This window comes from Scyliorhinus torazame, chromosome 3 (genome assembly GCF_047496885.1).
Source record: "Scyliorhinus torazame isolate Kashiwa2021f chromosome 3, sScyTor2.1, whole genome shotgun sequence".
In the NCBI taxonomy this organism is placed as follows: Eukaryota; Metazoa; Chordata; class Chondrichthyes; order Carcharhiniformes; family Scyliorhinidae; genus Scyliorhinus; species Scyliorhinus torazame.
This window is the reverse complement of record NC_092709.1, coordinates 18,942,562-18,963,120: the sequence shown is the minus strand read 5'-3', so window position 1 is coordinate 18,963,120 and position 20,559 is coordinate 18,942,562. Positions and strand designations below refer to the sequence as shown.

At 55.2% G+C, this 20,559-nt stretch overlaps 1 protein-coding gene across 1 annotated transcript in view; it reads right to left on the bottom strand.

The window, feature by feature from the left end:
* The window catches only part of LOC140408315 (probable E3 ubiquitin-protein ligase HERC4), an 84,989-nt gene that overhangs the window by 20,269 nt on the left and 44,161 nt on the right, over positions 1 to 20,559 (bottom strand). The window contains exons 15-17 of the mRNA XM_072495346.1: positions 8,285 to 8,335; positions 6,959 to 7,024; positions 1,247 to 1,336 (exon numbers count right to left, since the gene is read on the bottom strand). Coding sequence (XP_072351447.1) covers positions 1,247 to 1,336; positions 6,959 to 7,024; positions 8,285 to 8,335 — 207 coding nt within the window. The remainder of the gene's footprint in view (positions 1 to 1,246; positions 1,337 to 6,958; positions 7,025 to 8,284; positions 8,336 to 20,559) is intronic.

Genomic DNA, 20,559 nt, shown 5'->3' with positions numbered 1-20,559 from the left:
ATTAAAACATGCTGCTGTGCAGAGAGACCTGGGTGTGCTAGTGCATGAGTCGCAGAAAGTTGGTTTTCAGGTGCAACAGGTGATTAAGAAGGCAAATGGAATTGTGTCCTTCGTTGCTAGAGGGATGGAGTTTAAGACTAGGGAGGTTCTGCTGCAATTGTATAAGGTGTTAGTGAGGCCACACCTGGAGTATTGTGTTCAGTTTTGGTCTCCTTACTTGAGAAAGGACGTACTGGCACTGGAGGGTGTGCAGAGGAGATTCACTAGGTTAATCCCAGAGCTGAAGGGGTTGGATTACGAGGAGAGGTTGAGTAGACTGGGACTGTACTCGTTGGAATTTAGAAGGATGAGGGGGGATCTTATAGAAACATATAAGATTATGAAGGGAATAGATAGGATAGATGCGGGCAGGTTGTTTCCACTGGCGGGTGAAAGCAGAACTAGGGGGCATAGCCTCAAAATAAGGGGAAGTAGATTTAGGACTGAGTTTAGGAGGAACTTCTTCACCCAAAGGGTTGTGAATCTATGGAATTCCTTGCCCAGTGAAGCAGTAGCGGCTCCTTCATTAAATGTTGTTAAGATAAAGATAGATAGTTTTTTGAAGAATAAAGGGATTAAGGGTTATGGTGTTCGGGCCGGAAAGTGGAGCTGAGTCCACAAAAGATCAGCCATGATCTCATTGAATGGCGGAGCAGGCTCGAGGGGCCAGATGGCCTACTCCTGCTCCTAGTTCTTATGTTCTTATATATAGTGGTACTTTTCAGAGAACCAGAATCTGAAATGTAGGAATTTACATGGTGTCACCACTGATGTAATAGAGGAAATGGGGCAGACAATTTGAACATAAATGACCACATAATATTTTGGTGATCTTGTTGAGAATTTGGGTGGGACACCAGGAGGAGCACCATGCGCTTCTTCAAACTGTGCCGTTGCATCTTTTATGTATACCTGAGGGGGCAGTTTGGTGGGGACTCAAGGAAGGTACATTCCACCATGAGCAACCCCAGTGCCCGCCACACCCGCTCAGGCAGTATCGGAGCTGGAAGGCACAGGCAAGATCAGCTTTAAAACTGCCAGGATAACAGCTCAGGGCCACGGTTAGCGAGCAGCGTAAGCTCCTCTCTTACAACCTGTGACATAACCCAAAGCCTCTGAAGTCCCACTTAGCTGAGACACGCATCAATCCATATGCAGCTATTCAAGTATTAAGATGCACTTTTACAAAACACAATGTAATACGTACTGCTTGTAAAGTCATGGATTCCATGGACAATACTTCAAGCTTTGTTTCCATATCAAAGATGCAAGGATATGCAAATAATTGCTGCTGGAGCTAAGGACAAAACACATTATGTATGCTGATTAAAACTAGTTACACGTGTATAATACATACTTCAGCAAAATAACAAGTGATTCTCATCTGAAATGTTGCCCGTGTTAAGAATTCTTATTGACACTGACTTACTGCTCCAGTTCACCGCTTACCTATGACCTATCTACGAGTTACATCTAACTCATGGGATCAAAGGATATGGGGGGAAAGCGGGAACAGGGAACTGAGTTGGGTGATCAGCCAGGATTGCAATGAATAACAGAGCAGCTTGAAGGGCCGAATGGCCTGCTCCTGCTCCTATTTTGTATTCGGAGGACTGTCCATTGCCTGACGCAGCTGTTGGGATTCCCGATCAGGCGGAGGAGAATGGAGTGCCCCCGAAAAATGGTTTGGCATCCGTTGCGATGCTCCAATCCCCTACCGGCAGCTACAGTGCGCTACGCGTGCCGGCGGGAGGATGCAAACCGGTGATTTCAATGTAATTAATGGGCTCGAAGCCCGAGTCTCTACCCGGGAGGCAGAGCGGGTGATTAAGAAGAGTTACAAGGAGGTAACCACACCCAAGGTACAGGACAAGAATAGCTGGGTTACAGTCAGGGGGAAAAAAACAAACAGGCAGAAAGTGCAGGGATCCCTCGTGGCCGTTCCCCTTCAAAACAAGTATACCGTTTTGGATGCTGTTGGGGGGGATGACCTACCGGGGGAAGGCCCTAGCGGCCAGGTCTCTGGCACTGAGTCTGGCTCTGGGGCTCAGAAGGGAAGGGGGGAGAATATAAAAGCAATAGTTGTAGGAGATTCAATGGTTAGGGGAATAGATAGGAGATTCTGTGGTCGCGAGCGAGACTCCCGGAAGGTATGTTGCCTCCCGGGTGCCAGGGCCAGGGATGTCTCGGATCGTGTCTTCAGGATCCTTAAGGGGGAGGGTGAGCAGCCAGAAGTCGTGGTGCACATTGGTACCAACGACATAGGTAGGAAAAGGGGTGTGGAGGTAATAAACAAGTTTAGGGAGTTAGGCTGGAAGTTAAAAGCCAGGACAGACAGAGTTGTCATCTCTGGTTTGTTGCCGGTGCCACGTGATAGCGAGGCTAGGAATAGGGAGAGAGTGCAGTTGAACACGTGGCTGCAGGAATGGTGTAGGAAGGAGGGCTTCAGGTATTTGGATAATTGGAGCGCATTCTGGGGAAGGTGGGACCTGTACAAGCAGGACGGGTTGCATCTGAACCAGAGGGGCACCAATATCCTGGGAGGGAGGTTTTCTAGTACTCTTCGGGAGGGTTTAAACTAATTTGGCAGGGGAATGGGAACCGGATTTGTAGTCCAGCAACTAAGGTAGCCGATATTCAGGACGCCAAAGCGTGTAATGAGGCAGTGGGGAAGGGAACACTGACAAAGGAGAGTACTTGCAGGCACGGAGATGGGTTGAAGTGTGTATACTTCAACGCAAGAAGCATCAGGAATAAGGTGGGTGAACTTAAGGCATGGATCGGTACTTGGGACTACGATGTGGTGGCCATCACGGAAACTTGGATAGAAGAGGGGCAGAAATGGTTGTTGGAGGTCCCTGTTATAGATGTTTCAATAAGATTAGGGAGGGTAGTAAAAGAGGTGGGGGGGTGGCATTATTAATTAGAGATAGTATAATAGCTGCAGAAAGGCAGTTCGAGGAGTATCAGCCTACTGAGATAGTATGGGTTGAAGTCAGAAATAGGAAAGGAGCAGTCACCTTGTTAGGAGTTTTCTATAGGCCCCCCAATAGTAGCAGAGATGTGGAGGAACAGATTGGGAAACAGATTTTGGAAAGGTGCAGAAGTCATAGGGTAGTAGTCATGGGCGACTTCAACTTCCCAAATATTGAGTGGAAACTCTTTAGATCAAATAGTTTGGATGGGGTGGTGTTTGTGCAGTGTGTCCAGGAAGCTTTTCTAACACAGTATGGAGATTGTCCGACCAGAGGAGGGGCAATATTGGATTTAGTACTGGGTAATGAGCCAGGGCAAGTGATAGATTTGTTAGTGGGGGAGCATTTTGGAGATAGTGACCACAATTCTGTGACTTTCACTTTAGTAATGGAGAGGGATAGGTACATGCAACAGGGCAAGGTTTACAATTGGGGGAAGGGTAAATACGATGTTGTCAGACAAGAATTGAAGTGCATAAGTTGGGAACATAGGCTGGCAGGGAAGGACACAAGTGAAATGTGGAACTTGTTCAAGGAACAGGTGCTACGTGTCCTTGATATGTATGTCCCTGTCAGGCAGGGAAGAGATGGTCGAGTGAGGGAACCATGGTTGACAAGAGAGGTTGAATGTCTTGTTAAGAGGAAAAAGGTGACTTATGTAAGGCTGAGGAAACAAGGTTCAGACAGGGCATTGGAGGGATACAAGATAGCCAGGAGGGAACTGAAGAAAGGGATTAGGAGAGCTAAGAGAGGGCATGAACAATCTTTGGCGGGTAGGATCAAGGAAAACCCCAAGGCCTTTTACACATATGTGAGAAATATGAGAATGACTAGAGCGAGGGTAGGTCCGATCAAGGACAGTAGCGGGAGATTGTGTATTGAGTCTGAAGAGATAGGAGAGGTCTTGAACGAGTACTTTTCTTCTGTATTTACAAATGAGAGGGGCGATATTGTTGGAGAGGACAGCGTGAAACAGATTGGTAAGCTCGAGGAAATACTTGTTAGGAAGAAAGATGTGTTGGGCATTTTGAAAAACTTGAGGATAGACAAGTCCCCCGGGCCTGACGGGATATATCCAAGGATTCTATGGGAAGCAAGAGATGAAATTGCAGAGCCGTTGGCAATGATCTTTTCGTCCTCACTGTCAACAGGGGTGGTACTAGGGGATTGGAGAGTGGCGAATGTCGTGCCCCTGTTCAAAAAAGGGACTAGGGATAACCCTGGGAATTACAGGCCAGTTAGTCTTACTTCGGTGGTAGGCAAAGTAATGGAAAGGGTACTGAAGGATAGGATTTCTGAGCATCTGGAAAGACACTGATTGATTAGGGATAGTCAGCACGGATTTGTGAGGGGTAGGTCTTGCCTTACAAATCTTATTGAATTCTTTGAGGAGGTGACCAAGCATGTGGATGAAGGTAAAGCAGTGGATGTAGTGTACATGGATTTTAGTAAGGCATTTGATAAAGTTCCCCATGGTAGGCTTATGCAGAAAGTAAGGAGGCATGGGATAGTGGGAAATTTGGCCAGTTGGATAACGAACTGGCTAACCGATAGAAGTCAGAGAGTGATGGTGGATGGCAAATATTCAGCCTGGATCCCAGTTACCAGTGGCGTACCGCAGGGATCAGTTCTGGGTCCTCTGCTGTTTGTGATTTTCATTAATGACTTGGATGAGGGAGTTGAAGGGTGGGTCAGTAAATTTGCAGACGATACGAAGATTGGTGGAGTTGTGGATAGTAAGGAGGGCTGTTGTCGGCTGCAAAGAGACATAGATAGGATGCAGAGCTGGGCTGAGAAGTGGCAGATGGAGTTTAACCCTGAAAAGTGTGAGGTTGTCCATTTTGGAAGGACAAATATGAATGCGGAATACAGGGTTAACGGTACAGTTCTTGGCAATGTGGAGGAGCAGAGAGATCTTGGGGTCTATGTTCATACATCTTTGAAAGTTGCCGCTCAAGTGGATAGAGCTGTGAAGAAGGCCTATGGTGTGCTCGCGTTCATTAACAGAGGGATTGAATTTAAGAGCTGTGAGGTGATGATGCAGCTGTACAAAACTTTGGTAAGGCCACATTTGGAGTACTGTGTACAGTTCTGGTCGCCTCATTTTAGGAAGGATGTGGAAGCTTTGGAAAAGGTGCAAAGAAGATTTACCAGGATGTTGCCTGGAATGGTAAAGAAGATTTACCAGGATGTTGCCTAGGTCTTACGAGGAAAGTTTGAGGGTGCTAGGCCTTTTCTCATTAGAATGGAGAAGGATGAGGGGCGACTTGATAGAGGTTTATAAGATGATCAGGGGAATAGATAGAGTAGACAGTCAGAGACTTTTTCCCCGGGTGGAACAAACCATTACAAGGGGACATAAATTTAAGGTGAAAGGTGGAAGATATAGAAGGGATATCAGAGGTAGGTTCCTTACCCAGAGAGTAGTGGGGGCATGGAATGCACTGCCTGTGGAAGTAGTTGAGTCGGAAACATTAGGGACCTTCAAGCAGTTATTGGATAGGTACATGGATTACGGTAAAATGATATAGTGTAGATTTATTTGTTCTCAAGGGCAGCACGGTAGCATTGTGGATAGCACAATTGCTTCACAGCTCCATGGTCCCAGGTTCGATTCCGGCTTGGGTCACTGTCTGTGCGGAGTCTGCACGTCCTCCCCGTGTCTGCGTGGGTTTCCTCCGGGTGCACCGGTTTCCTCCCACAGTCCAAAGATGTGCGGGTTAGGTGAATTGGCCAATGATAGATTGCCCTTAATGTCCAAATTGCCCTTGGTGTTGGGTGGAGGTGTTGAGTTTGGGTAGGGTGCTCTTTCCAAGAGCCGGTGCAGACTCAAAGGGCCGAATGGCCTCCTTCTGCACTGTAAATTCAATGATAATCTATGATTAATCTAGGACAAAGGTTCGGCACAACATCGTGGGCCGAAGGGCCTGTTCTGTGCTGTATTTTCTATGTTCTATGTTCTATGCATTACGCACCAACTCCCACCACGGGAAGTCCACCGGGCGGGCTTTGGTGCAAGTCTGCCCAAGCACGACCCTGAAGCGGTGGACCCCGAGGTGGGTCAGTGCATAATTGAGGTGCCCCCAAAAGTCAATTGAAATCCCCCCCTCCCGTAACAATGCAGATGCTGCCCTCACCCCCCGGTCATAAGTAGGAACATCCTCCCCCCCCACCATGGCAATAACGGGTCACCCCCCACCCACCCCCCACAGTACACACAGTGACCCAGCCCCCTCCCCCAGTGACCCCCCCCCCATCATTCACCTCACTCACCCCCATCAGAGATCCCATTAGACTCTCCACCAGAGACCCCCATCAGTCACCCCTGCCTGAAGAGCAGTTCAGGCAGTACAATGAAAGATCACTGCATTTTCACGGATCCTTCCCTAACGTCTGCTGCCTCAGACAAAAATGTTTAAAGCAGCAGCTGTTATAAGTGTCAGAGGCTTCCTCGAAAGCCAAGTAGACCTGTAAGGATTTCAAATCCCTTGACAGCCTTTGAAACACAAAACTCCCATTCAATAGCAATATATTTCACTAGCGAGGGATTGGCAGTTTTATTAGCCCAGGGTATAGGTGCTTGGTGGATTGTTGATCTATTTTTCTCTTCATGCTTGAATGCATCTCAGTGGCCCTGCTCTAATGCTAGCCATAATGTTTATAAACACTCTTGCTATGACTGACAGCTCCTCACCAAAAGGACCTACGTGCTTTCTGCCGTGAATAAGAGGAAGTGGTCCATTATGTGAGGCAGGCCAAGTTTATGGCTATGTCCTTAACTATTCACATTCCATTTCTGTAACTCCTCTCTTACAACTAGAGACCTGAGAGTAGGTCACCAGACTAGTCTTGGCCCCTGGATGTGGTTCGTGGAATGGGGAGGAGGGTGACGAAATAAAACTGTCGTTACTCACAGAAACAAACATTCAACAGACATCACTTACATTGTAAAATGCTAAGCAGTCTTGCTGAAACTCAAGTTCATGCTCCCGGAGATTGCCGCTCATCAGCTGTGAAGAAAACACAAAACCAACATCGCAGGTCAAACTTGCTATCGGAAGACCAGGAAACGGAGGTGTCTCAGTTACATTCCCACAAATGTAAATAGCTTCCCTGAACGACACGCATTGCCTCGGGGATATATTCCATTAGGAACCCCATCTTACAGCTGGCCAATCATGGCAGCACAATTCAAGTTTAAGTGGAGGCTGGGTATGAATGACCGCTCAGTCTGGTTGGAATCCAGGGTTTCTGCTTGTGTGTTACCAGTTCCCAATATTAATTTCTCACCCAATTGCTTTCAGGATGAATGTTTGGGACAATAATACCTGGAATTTCAGGTATTACAGATCTTCACAACTTATCATTTTAACATCAAATAGTGTCAGTTCATACTAGGAAGTGTAGCGATGTTGTTACTGGACTAATAATCCAGGGCATTCAGGTCCCACCACGGCAGTTTGTAAATTACAGATGCCTTTTTTCACCAGAAAATCTGGAAATAAAGCTGGTATCTGTAAATGGTGACCACAAAGTTGTCAAACCCAATTAATTGGTTCACTGATCACAATAATCAGCACGGTAGCATTGTGGATAGCACAATTGCTTCACAGCTCCAGGGTCCCAGGTTCGATTCCGGCTTGGGTCACTGTCTGTGCGGAGTCTGCACATCCTCCCCGTGTGTGCGTGGGTTTCCTCTGGGTGCTCCGGTTTCCTCCCACAGTCCAAAGATGTGCAGGTTAGGTGGACTGGCCATGATAAATTGCCCTTAGTGTCCAAAATTGCCCTTAGTGTTGGGGTGGGGTTACTGGGTTATGGGGATAGGGTGGAGGTGTTGACCTTGGGTAGGATGCTCTTTCCAAGAGCCGGTGCAGACTCGATGGGCCGAATGGCCTCCTTCTGCACTGCAAATTCTATGTAAATAATCAGGCTGGAACCGCTCACCTTAACTGCTCATGGACAAGGAATACAAATTGACACGGGCTTTATCTGACTCCCCTTTCTAATGTCCAGCAAGTATTTATTTGAAGTTTTTTTTTTAAATGAAGGCTGGACTTTAAATAACTTTATGCAGCATTCACATGGCATGTGACTGCACACGATATGAAGCGTATTCATGATACAAGATTTAAATGTGGGAAAGATAATCATTTGTCATTTCCTCAATTGTAAGGAATTAATTCATAATTTTGTACAAAATGTTTGTGATTCTCCATCTCTATTCATTGGCTGACCACCTTTACATATCACTATAGTGAATTAAAAGGTACCTGAAGCATCGCCACTGCGGGATTGGCAGGGAACCATTTTGCAACACATACCTGGAAACAAGAACACAATCATTAGGAAAAGTAAGAATTACTTTACAGATACTTTGAATTGCATTTGATATCAACTAATATTAACTCAAATCCAGGACAAGGAAAATTTCAGGTGCTGTGACTTGCTTTTCACATTATTCTCTGTCCATTGAAATAAACTGTAATGTTCATCCCTCCAATGTAAGCAAACCACACCGGGGATCGGGCTGAGGGTGCTGTGTGGAGTGGTGCTGGGGGTGGAGAGGACCCTCTTATAGGTGAGGTGGAGCTTCGGTGGGGGAGGGGGGGGGTTCGCATCGGGGGGTGGTCCAGAGATCGGGACGTCATTTAAAAATGGCATCCCAATCTCTCCCTGCACCGGTATTCCTGTTGAGCGGAACCCCTCAGTGCAGAAAACGGGATGAAGTGTGGCCTTGGCCACGCATTCTCCACTGAGACCCCAGTCCACCCGGATGGTCACTCAATAGCGTGGTGTTTCGCGGCTAGGAGACACCCGGATAATCGCGCGGTACGGGACTCTCTTTGGGTAGATCGTGCCCACCCTCTCCACATCCACCTCTTATTCTTCTAAATTCCAGCCAATACAAGCCTAGCCTGTCCAACCTTTCCTTATAAGGCAACCCGCCCATTCCAGGTATTAGCCTAGTACACCTTCTAAAACTGCTTCCGGTGCATTTACATCCTTCCTTAAATAAGGAGACCAATGTTGTACACAGTACCCCAGATGTGGTAGGTAGTTGAGGAGGGTTTGTCTACGGAGTCAGTATGGGTGGAAGTCAGAAACAAGAAAGGAGCAGTCACTTTATTGGGAGTTTTCTATAGACCCCCCAATAGCAGCAGAGAGATGGAGGAACAGATTGGGCGGCAGATCTTGTAAAAGTGCAGAAATAACAGAGTTGTTGTCATGGGTGACTTCAACTTCCCTAATATTGACTGGAACCTCCTTGGTGCAAATGGTTTGGATGGAGTAGATTTTGTAAGGTGTGTACAGGAAGGATTCCTGACTAAATATGTAGATAGGCCGACCAGGGGGGAGGCCATATTCGACTTGGTGCTCGGCAATGAACCAGGCCAGGTGTCAGATGTCTCGGTGGGAGAGCATTTCGGTGACAGTGACCACAACTCCTTGACATTTACCATAGTCATGGAGAGGGATAGGAACAGACAGTATGGGAAGGTATTTAATTGGGGAAGGGGAAATTATACTGCCATTAGACAGGAGCTGAGGAACATTAAGTGGGAACAATTGTTCTTGGGGAAATGCACAACAGAAATGTGGGGGTTGTTTAAGGAGCACTTGCTGCGGGTGATGGATAGTTTTGTCCCACTGAGACGAGGAAGGAATGGTAAGGTGAAGGAACCTTGGACGACAAGAGAAGTGGAGCTTCTAGTCAAGAGAAAGAAGGAAGCTTACGTAAGTTAGAACATAGAACATAGAACATAGAACAATACAGCGCAGTACAGGCCCTTCGGCCCACGATGTTGCACCGAAACAAAAGCCATCTAACCTACACTATGCCATTATCATCCATATGTTTATCCAATAACTTTTAAATGCCCTCAATGTTGGCGAGTTCACTACTGTAGCAGGTAGGGCATTCCACGGCCTCACTACTCTTTGCGTAAAGAACCTACCTCTGACCTCTGTCCTATATCTATTACCCCTCAGTTTAAAGTTATGTCCCCTCGTGCCAGCCATATCCATCCGCGGGAGAAGGCTCTCACTGTCCACCCTATCCAACCCCCTGATCATTTTGTATGCCTCTATTAAGTCTCCTCTTAACCTTCTTCTCTCCAACGAAAACAACCTCAAGTCCGTCAGCCTTTCCTCATAAGATTTTCCCTCCATACCAGGCAACATCCTGGTAAATCTCCTCTGCACCCGCTCCAAAGCCTCCACGTCCTTCCTATAATGCGGTGACCAGAACTGTACGCAATACTCCAAATGCGGCCGGACCAGAGTTCTGTACAGCTGCAACATGACCTCCCGACTCCGGAACTCAATCCCTCTACCAATAAAGGCCAACACTCCATAGGCCTTCTTCACAACCCTATCAACCTGGGTGGCAACTTTCAGGGATCTATGTACATGGACACCTAGATCCCTCTGCTCAGCCACACTTTCAAGAACTTTACCATTAGCCAAATATTCCGCATTCCTGTTATTCCTTCCAAAGTGAATCACCTCACACTTCTCTACATTAAACTCCATTTGCCACCTCTCAGCCCAGCTCTGCAGCTTATCTATATCCCTCTGTAACCTGCTACATCCTTCCACACTATCGACAACACCACCGACTTTAGTATCATCTGCAAATTTACTCACCCACCCTTCTGTGCCTTCCTCTAGGTCATTGATAAAAATGACAAACAGCAACGGCCCCAGAACAGATCCTTGTGGTACTCCACTTGTGACTGTACTCCATTCTGAACATTTCCCATCAACCACCACCCTCTGTCTTCTTTCAGCTAGCCAATTTCTGATCCACATCTCTAAATCACCCTTAATCCCCAGCCTCCGTATTTTTTGCAATAGCCTACCGTGGGGAACCTTATCAAACGCTTTGCTGAAATCCATATACACCACATCAACTGCTCTACCCTCGTCTACCTGTTCAGTCACCTTCTCAAAGAACTCAATAAGGTTTGTGAGGCATGACCTACCCTTCACAAAGCCATGCTGACTATCCCTGATCATATTATTCCTATCTAGATGATTATAAATCTTGTCCCTTATAATCCCCTCCAAGACTTTACCCACTACAGACGTGAGGCTCACCGGTCTATAGTTGCCGGGGTTGTCTCTGCTCCCCTTTTTGAACAAAGGGACCACATTTGCTGTCCTCCAGTCCTCTGGCACTATTCCTGTAGCCAATGATGACATAAAAATCAAAGCCAAAGGTCCAGCAATCTCTTCCCTGGCCTCCCATAGAATCCTAGGATAAATCCCATCAGGTCCCGGGGACTTATCTATTTTCAGCCTGTCCAGAATTGCCAACACCTCTTCCCTACGTACCTCAATGCCATCTATTCTATTAGCCTGGGGCTCAGCATTCTCCTCCACAACATTATCTTTTTCCTGAGTGAATACTGACGAAAAATATTCATTTAGTATCTCGCCTATCTCTTCAGACTCCACACACAATTTCCCATCCCTGTCCTTGACTGGTCCTACTCTTTCCCTAGTCATTCGCTTATTCCTGACATACCTATAGAAAGCTTTTGGGTTTTCCTTGATCCTTCCTGCCAAATACTTCTCATGTCCCCTCCTTGCTCGTCTTAGCTCTCTCTTTAGATCCTTCCTCGCTACCTTGTAACTCTCCATCGCCCCAACCGAAACTTCACACTTCATCTTCACATAGGCCTCCTTCTTCCTCTTAACAAGAGATTCCACTTCCCTGGTAAACCACGGTTCCCTCACTCGACGCCTTCCTCCCTGTCTGACCGGTACATACTTATCAAGAACACGCAGTAGCTGATCCTTGAACAAGCCCCACTTATCCAGTGTGCCCAACACTTGCAGCCTACTTCTCCACCTTATCCCCCCCAAGTCACGTCTAATGGCATCATAATTGCCCTTCCCCCAGCTATAACTCTTGCCCTGCGGTGTATACTTATCCCTTTCCATCATTAACGTAAACGTCACCGAATTGTGGTCACTGTCCCCAAAGTGCTCTCCTACCTCCAAATCCAACACCTGGCCTGGTTCATTACCCAAAACCAAATCCAACGTGGCCTCGCCTCTTGTTGGCCTGTCAACATATTGTTTCAGGAAACCCTCCTGCACACACTGTACAAGAAACGACCCATCTATTGTACTCGAACTATATCTTTTCCAATCAATATTTGGAAAGTTAAAGTCTCCCATAATAACTACCCTGTTACTTTCGCTCATATCCAGAATCATCTTCGCCATCCTTTCCTCTACATCCCTAGAACTATTAGGAGGCCTATAAAAAACTCCCAACAGGGTGACCTCTCCTTTCCTGTTTCTAACTTCAGCCAATACTACCTCGGAAGAAGAGTCCCCATCTAGCATCCTCTCCGCCACCGTAATACTGCTCTTGACTAGCAGCGCCACACCTCCCCCTCTTTTGCCTCCTTCTCTGAGCTTACTAAAACACCTAAACCCCGGAACCTGCAACATCCATTCCTGTCCCTGCTCTATCCATGTCTCCGAAATGGCCACAACATCGAAGTCCCAGGTACCAACCCACGCTGCCAGTTCCCCTACCTTGTTTCGTATACTCCTGGCATTGAAGTAGACACACTTCAAACCACCTACCTGAACGCTGGCCCCCTCCTGCGACGTCAAATCTGTGCTCCTGACCTCTATACTCTCATTCTCCCTTACCCTAAAACTACAATCCAGGTTCCCATGCCCCTGCTGCATTAGTTTAAACCCCCCCAAAGAGCACTAACAAATCTCCCCCCCAGGATATTTGTGCCCCTCAGGTTCAGATGTAGACCATCCTGTCTGTAGAGGTCCCACCTTCCCCAGAAAGAGCCCCAGTTATCCAAAAATCTGAAACCCTCCCGCCTGCACCATCCCTGTAGCCACGTGTTTAAATGCTCTCTCTCCCTATTCCTCATCTCACTATCACGTGGCACGGGCAACAACCCAGAGATAACAACTCTGTTTGTTCTAGTTCTGAGCTTCCATCCTAGCTCCCTGAAAGCCTGCCTGACATCCTTGTCCCCTTTCCTACCTATGTCGTTGGTGCCAATGTGGACCACGACTTGGGGCTGCTCCCCCTCCCCCCTAAGGACCTGGAAAACACGATCCGAGACATCACGTACCCTTGCACCTGGGAGGCAACATACCAAACGTGAGTCTCTCACGCTCCCACAAAATCTCCTATCTGTGCCCCTGACTATAGAGTCCCCAATTACTAATGCTCTGCTCCTCTCCCCCCTTCCCTTCTGAGCAACAGGGACAGACTCCGTGCCAGAGGCCCGTACCCCATGGCTTACCCCTGGTAAGTCGTCCCCCCCACAAGTATCCAAAGCGGTATACTTGTTTCTCAGGGGAACGACCGCAGGGGATCCCTGCACTGACTGTTTTTTGCCAGTCCCTCTTACAGTTACCCACCTATCTCCAATCTTTGGTGTAACTAATTCCCTGAAGCTGCTATCTATGACCCCTTCTGCCTCCCGAATGATCCGAAGTTCTTCCAACTCCAGCTCCAGTTCCCTAACTCGGTCTTGGAGGAGCTGGAGATGGCAGCACTTCCTGCAGGTAAAATCAGCAGGGACACTAACTGCATCCCTCACCTCAAACATCCTGCAGGAGGAACATTGTACTCCCTTCCCTGCCATTCCTCTAACTTTCTACTAAGTTGAGGAAGTAAGGATCTGGCACGGCTCTAGAGGGTTACAAGGTAGCCAGAAAGGAACTCAAAAATGGACTGAGGAGAGCTAGAAGGGGGACATGAAAAAGCCCTGGCGGGAAGGATTAGGGAAAACCCCAAGGCGTTCTACATTTATGTGAGGAATAAGAGGATGATCAGAGTGAGAGTAGAGCCGATCAGGGATAGTGGAGAGAACTTGTGCCTAGAGTCTGAAGAGATGGGGGAGGCCCTAAGTGAAGACTTTGCTTCAGTATTCACTGGAGAGAGGGACCTTGTTGCCCATGAGAACAGTGTGGACCAGGTTAATAGACTTGAACAGGTTGATATTAAGGAGGATGTGCTGGAAATTTGAAAAGCATCAGGATAGATAAGTCCCCTGGCCTGACGGGATATACCCAAGGTTACAATGGGAAGTGAGGGAGGAGATTGCTGCGCCGTTGGCGATGATCTTTGTGTCCTCACTCTCCACTGGAGTAGTACCGGATGATTGGAGGGAGGCGTATGTTGTTCCCCTATTCAAGAAATCCCTGGGAATTACAGACCCATCAGTCTTACATCTGTGGTGAGCAAAATACTGGAAAGGATTCTGAGAGATCAGGGGCGTCATTCTCCGACCCCCCGCCGGGTCGGAGAATGGCCGTTGGCCGCCGTGAATCCCGCCCCCGCCGAAGTCTCCAAAGGGAGAAAAGTCGGCGGGGCGTTAATGGCGCCGCTGCCGCGGAGAATGTCACGGGTCTGCGCAAGGCAGCCGATTTTCGGCCTGCCGATATTCTCCCTTCCGGATGGGCCGAAGTCCCGTCGACGTGATGACCGTTCACGTCGACGTGAATCAAACCTCCTTTTCATCGGCGTGACCCGGTGCTCCAGGCTCACGCCGACCAGCGAGGAGGTGAGTGACGGCCTGGGGGGTTGGCTCTGGGCAGGAAATGGCGTGGGCGCAGACTGATTGCGTGAGGAGAGGTGTGTCTCGGCTTGTGTGTGTGTGCGGCGGGGGGGGGGGGGGTGGTTAGAGTAGGCTGGGCTCCGGGGGAGTGCCGGGAGGGGGTCCGTGCCGGGGTGGAGGTTGGGGGGGGGGTCCGTGCCGGGGTGGAGGTTGGGGGGGGTGTCCGTGCCGGGGTGGAGGTTGGGGGTTGGGGTCCGTGCCGGGGTGGAGGTTGGGGATTGGGGAGGGGGTCCGTGCTGGGGTGGAGGTTGGGGAGGGGGTCCGTGCCGGGGTGGAGGTTGGGGAGGGGGTCCGTGCCGGGGTGGAGGTTGGGGGGGGGGGTCCGTGCCGGGGTGGAGGTTGGGGGTTGGGGTCCGTGCCGGGGTGGAGGTTGGGGAGGGGGTCCGTGCCGGGGTGGAGGTTGGGGGGGGGGTCCGTGCCGGGGTGGAGGTTGGGGGGGGGTGTCCGTGCCGGGGTGGAGGTTGGGGGTTGGGGTCCGTGCCGGGGTGGAGGTTGGGGAGGGGGTCCGTGCCGGGGTGGAGGTTGGGGGTGGGGTCCGTGCCGGGGTGGAGGTTGGGGGGGGGTCCGTGCCGGGGTGGAGGTTGGGGGTTGGGGAGGGGGTCCGTGCCGGGGTGGAGGTTGGGGAGGGGGGGGGGGGGGTGGTGGTTAGAGTAGGCTGGGCTCCGGGGGAGTGCCGGGAGGGGGTCCGTGCCGGGGTGGAGGTTGGGGGGGGGTCCGTGCTGGGGTGGAGGTTGGGGAGGGGGTCCGTGCCGGGGTGGAGGTTGGGGAGGGGGTCCGTGCCGGGGTGGAGGTTGGGGGGGGGGTCCGTGTCGGGGTGGAGGTTGGGGGTTGGGGTCCGTGCCGGGGTGGAGGTTGGGGAGGGGGTCCGTGCCGGGGTGGAGGTTGGGGGGGGGGGTCCGTGCCGGGGTGGAGGTGGGGGGGGGTGTCCGTGCCGGGGTGGAGGTTGGGGGTTGGGGTCCGTGCCGGGGTGGAGGTTGGGGAGGGGGTCCGTGCCGGGGTGGAGGTTGGGGGTGGGGTCCGTGCCGGGGTGGAGGTTGGGGGGGGGTCCGTGCCGGGGTGGAGGTTGGGGGTTGGGGAGGGGGTCCGTGCCGGGGTGGAGGTTGGGGGGGGGGTCCGTGCCGGGGTGGAGTTTGGGGGGGGGGGGGTCCGTGCCGGGGTGGAGGTTGGGGGTTGGGGAGGGGGTCCGTGCCGGGGTGGAGGTTGGGGAGGGGGTCCGTGCCGGGGTGGAGGTTGGGGAGGGGGTCCGTGCCGGGGTGGAGGTTGGGGGTTGGGGGGGGGTCCGTGCTGGGGTGGAGGTTGGGGAGGGGGTCCGTGCCGGGGTGGAGGTTGGGGAGGGGGTCCGTGCCGGGGTGGAGGTTGGGGGGGGGGTCCGTGCCGGGGTGGAGGTTGGCGGGGGTGGGGGGTCCGTGCCGGGGTGGAGGTTGGGGGTTGGGGAGGGGGTCCGTGCCGGGGTGGAGGTTGGGGAGGGAGTCCGTGCCGGGGTGGAGGTTGGGGAGGCGGACCGTGCCGGGGTGGAGGTTGGGGGGGGTCCGTGCCGGGGTGGAGGTTGGGGGTTGGGGGGGGGTCCGTGCTGGGGTGGAGGTTGGGGAGGGGGTCCGTGCCGGGGTGGAGGTTGGGGAGGGGGTCCGTGCCGGGGTGGAGGTTGGGGGGGGGGGGGTCCGTGCCGGGGTGGAGGTTGGGGGTTGGGGTCCGTGCCGGGGTGGAGGTTGGGGATTGGGGAGGGGGTCCATGCCGGGGTGGAGGTTGGGGAGGGGGTCCGTGCCGGGGTGGAGGTTGGGGAGGGGGTCCGTGCCGGGGTGGAGGTTGGGGGGGGGTCCGTGCCGGGGTGGAGGTTGGGGGGGGGGTCCGTGCCGGGGTGGAGGTTGGGGGTTGGGGAGGGGGTCCGTGCCGGGGTGGAGGTTGGGGGGGGGTCCGTGCCGGGGTGGAGGTTGGGGGGGTGTCCGTGCCGGGGTGGAGGTTGGGGGTTGGGGTCCGTGCCGGGGTGGAGGTTGGGGATTGGGGAGGGGGTCCGTGCTGGGGTGGAGGTTGGGGAGGGGGTCCGTGCCGGGGTGGAGGTTGGGGAGGGGGTCCGTGCCGGGGTGGAGGTTGGGGGGGGGGGTCCGTGCCGGGGTGGAGGTTGGGGGTTGGGGTCCGTGCCGGGGTGGAGGTTGGGGAGGGGGTCCGTGCCGGGGTGGAGGTTGGGGGGGGGGTCCGTGCCGGGGTGGAGGTTGGGGGGGGGTCCGTGCCGGGGTGGAGGTTGGGGGGGGTGTCCGTGCCGGGGTGGAGGTTGGGGGTTGGGGCCCGTGCCGGGGTGGAGGTTGGGGATTGGGGAGGGGGTCCGTGCTGGGGTGGAGGTTGGGGAGGGGGTCCGTGCCGGGGTGGAGGTTGGGGAGGGGGTCCGTGCCGGGGTGGAGGTTGGGGGGGGGGGTCCGTGCCGGGGTGGAGGTTGGGGGTTGGGGTCCGTGCCGGGGTGGAGGTTGGGGAGGGGGTCCGTGCCGGGGTGGAGGTTGGGGGGGGGGTCCGTGCCGGGGTGGAGGTTGGGGGGGGGTGTCCGTGCCGGGGTGGAGGTTGGGGGTTGGGGTCCGTGCCGGGGTGGAGGTTGGGGAGGGGGTCCGTGCCGGGGTGGAGGTTGGGGGTGGGGTCCGTGCCGGGGTGGAGGTTGGGGGAGGGTCCGTGCCGGGGTGGAGGTTGGGGGTTGGGGAGGGGGTCCGTGCCGGGGTGGAGGTTGGGGAGGGGGGGGGGGGGGGTGGTGGTTAGAGTAGGCTGGGCTCCGGGGGAGTGCCGGGAGGGGGTCCGTGCCGGGGTGGAGGTTGGGGGGGGGGGTCCGTGCTGGGGTGGAGGTTGGGGAGGGGGTCCGTGCCGGGGTGGAGGTTGGGGAGGGGGTCCGTGCCGGGGTGGAGGTTGGGGGGGGGGGTCCGTGCCGGGGTGGAGGTTGGGGGTTGGGGTCCGTGCCGGGGTGGAGGTTGGGGAGGGGGTCCGTGCCGGGGTGGAGGTTGGGGGGGGGGTCCGTGCCGGGGTGGATGTGGGGGGGGGTGTCCGTGCCGGGGTGGAGGTTGGGGGTTGGGGTCCGTGCCGGGGTGGAGGTTGGGGAGGGGGTCCGTGCCGGGGTGGAGGTTGGGGGTGGGGTCCGTGCCGGGGTGGAGGTTGGGGGGGGGTCCGTGCCGGGGTGGAGGTTGGGGGTTGGGGAGGGGGTCCGTGCCGGGGTGGAGGTTGGGGGGGGGGTCCGTGCCGGGGTGGAGGTTGGGGGGGGGGGGGGTCCGTGCCGGGGTGGAGGTTGGGGGTTGGGGAGGGGGTCCGTGCCGGGGTGGAGGTTGGGGAGGGGGTCCGTGCCGGGGTGGAGGTTGGGGAGGGGGTCCGTGCCGGGGTGGAGGTTGGGGGTTGGGGGGGGTCCGTGCTGGGGTGGAGGTTGGGGAGGGGGTCCGTGCCGGGGTGGAGGTTGGGGAGGGGGTCCGTGCCGGGGTGGAGGTTGGGGGGGGGGGGCCCGTGCCGGGATGGAGGTTGGCGGGGGTGGGGGGTCCGTGCCGGGGTGGAGGTTGGGGGTTGGGGAGGGGGTCCGTGCCGGGGTGGAGGTTGGGGAGGGAGTCCGTGCCGGGGTGGAGGTTGGGGAGGCGGACCGTGCCGGGGTGGAGGTTGGGGGGGGTCCGTGCCGGGGTGGAGGTTGGGGGTTGGGGGGGGGTCCGTGCTGGGGTGGAGGTTGGGGAGGGGGTCCGTGCCGGGGTGGAGGTTGGGGAGGGGGTCCGTGCCGGGGTGGAGGTTGGGGGGGGGGGGGTCCGTGCCGGGGTGGAGGTTGGGGGTTGGGGTCCGTGCCGGGGTGGAGGTTGGGGATTGGGGAGGGGGTCCATGCCGGGGTGGAGGTTGGGGAGGGGGTCCGTGCCGGGGTGGAGGTTGGGGAGGGGGTCCGTGCCGGGGTGGAGGTTGGGGGGGGGTCCGTGCCGGGGTGGAGGTTGGGGGGGGGTCCGTGCCGGGGTGGAGGTTGGGGGTTGGGGAGGGGGTCCGTGCCGGGGTGGAGGTTGGGGAGGGGGTCCGTGCCGGGGTGGAAGTTGGGGAGGGGGTCCGTGCCGGGGTGGAGGTTGGGGGGGGGGGGGGGGTCCGTGCCGGGGTGGAGGTTGGGGTCCGTGCCGGGGTGGAGGTTGGGTGTTGGGGAGGGGGTCCGTGCCGGGGTGGAGGTTGGGGAGGGGGTCCGTGCCGGGGTGGAGGTTGGGGAGGGGGTCCGTGCCGGGGTGGAGGCTGGGGGTTGGGGGGGGTCCGTGCCGGGGTGGAGGTTGGGGGTTGGGGAGGGGGTCCGTGCCGGGGTGGAGGTTGGGGAGGGGGTCCGTGCCGGGGTGGAGGTTGGGGGTTGGGGGGGGGGGTCCGTGCTGGGGCGGAGGTTGGGGAGGGGGTCCGTGCCGGAGTGGAGGTTGGGGAGGGGATCCGTGCCGGGGTGGAGGTTGGGGGGGGGGTCCGTGCCGGGGTGGAGGTTGGGGAGGGGGTCCGTGCCGGGGTGGGTGATGGGAGGGCAAATGAGTTGGTCCACCTGGCCAGGTGCCAGCCTCCAACAGTTGGACCCATGCGGTCCATGCCACCTGGCTGGGGGGAGGAGGGGATATGGGCAATGATGACATGTCGTCGTTCCCCTCCCCCCCACCAGGCCGTCATGTTTTCAGACCATCCAGCGATGTTGGCCGCCGTGGTGGCAGCCGCTCATGTCTATGTTGCCCTGGATGAGGAGGAGGAGGAGGAGGAGGAGGAGCGTGCCAGAGAGGCGGCGCAGGCTGCCGCAGAGGGGCAGGCGGCAGCCGCCCAGGCTGGAGGGACACCTGACCGACAGGACGAGGAGGGGGAGGAGGACGTCGCGGCCCCACGGCAACGGAGGCACCCGAGGGCGCCCCGTGTGTACCGGCCCCGGCAGTCATACCAGGACCTCACGGACCGGGAATGCAGGAGGAGACTCCGGATGAGCCGGGAAACCGTGGCACACATCTGCCACCTGCTGCCACACCTGTCACCGCGTGGCACTGGCGGGGGACACCCTCTCCCCGTGTCCGTCAAGGTTACGGTGGCCCTGAACTTTTATGCAACGGGGTCATTCCAGGCACCGAGTGGGGACCTGTCCGGCATATCGCAGACATCGGTGCATCGGTGCATCCGGGCAGTGACAGATGCCCTTTATGCCATGGCGCACCGCTACATCCGCTTCCCCGTGGACCGGGCCAGCCAAGATGCCCGGGCCGTGGGCTTCTCTGCCGTTGCCGGGTTCCCCATGGTCCAGGGCGCGATCGATGGGATGCACGTCGCCGTGCGGCCACCTGCAGAGAACAGGGCCGTGTTCACTAATAGGAAGGGGACCTATTCAATGAACGTACAGGTGGTCTGCGACCACCGCATGATGATCCTGCACGTCTGCGCCCGTCACCCAGGCAGTGTACACGACTCATTCGTGTTGTCGCGGTCATCCATCCCCGGCATGTACGAGGGACGCCATCCCCGGCTGAGGGGCTGGTTGCTGGGCGACAGGGGCTACCCATTGCGATCGTGGCTGATGACGCCTATACGGAGGCCACGCAATGAGGCGGAGAACCGCTACAATGATGCCCATGTAGCGACAAGGGGAGTGATCGAGAGGTGCTTTGGCGTGCTGAAGATGCGTTTCAGGTGCCTGGACCTCTCTGGGGGCGCCCTCCAGTATCGGTCAGAAAGGGTCGGCCGCATCATTGTGGTGTGCTGCGTCCTGCACAACATAGCCCAGCAGAGGGGCGATGTGCCGCAGGCAGAGGAGGGCGGAGTGGAGGAGCAGCAGGAAGAGGCCCAGTCCTCCCCAGATGAGGGGGATGGGGGCAATGGTCAGGGCAGACGGGGTAGACACAGGCGGGTGGCTGTCCACCGTTACCGGCTGGCCCAGCGGGCATGGGACAGACTGATAGACGCCCGCTTCACTGACTAGATGGGCGTGGGAATCGGGTAGTATGGCCACA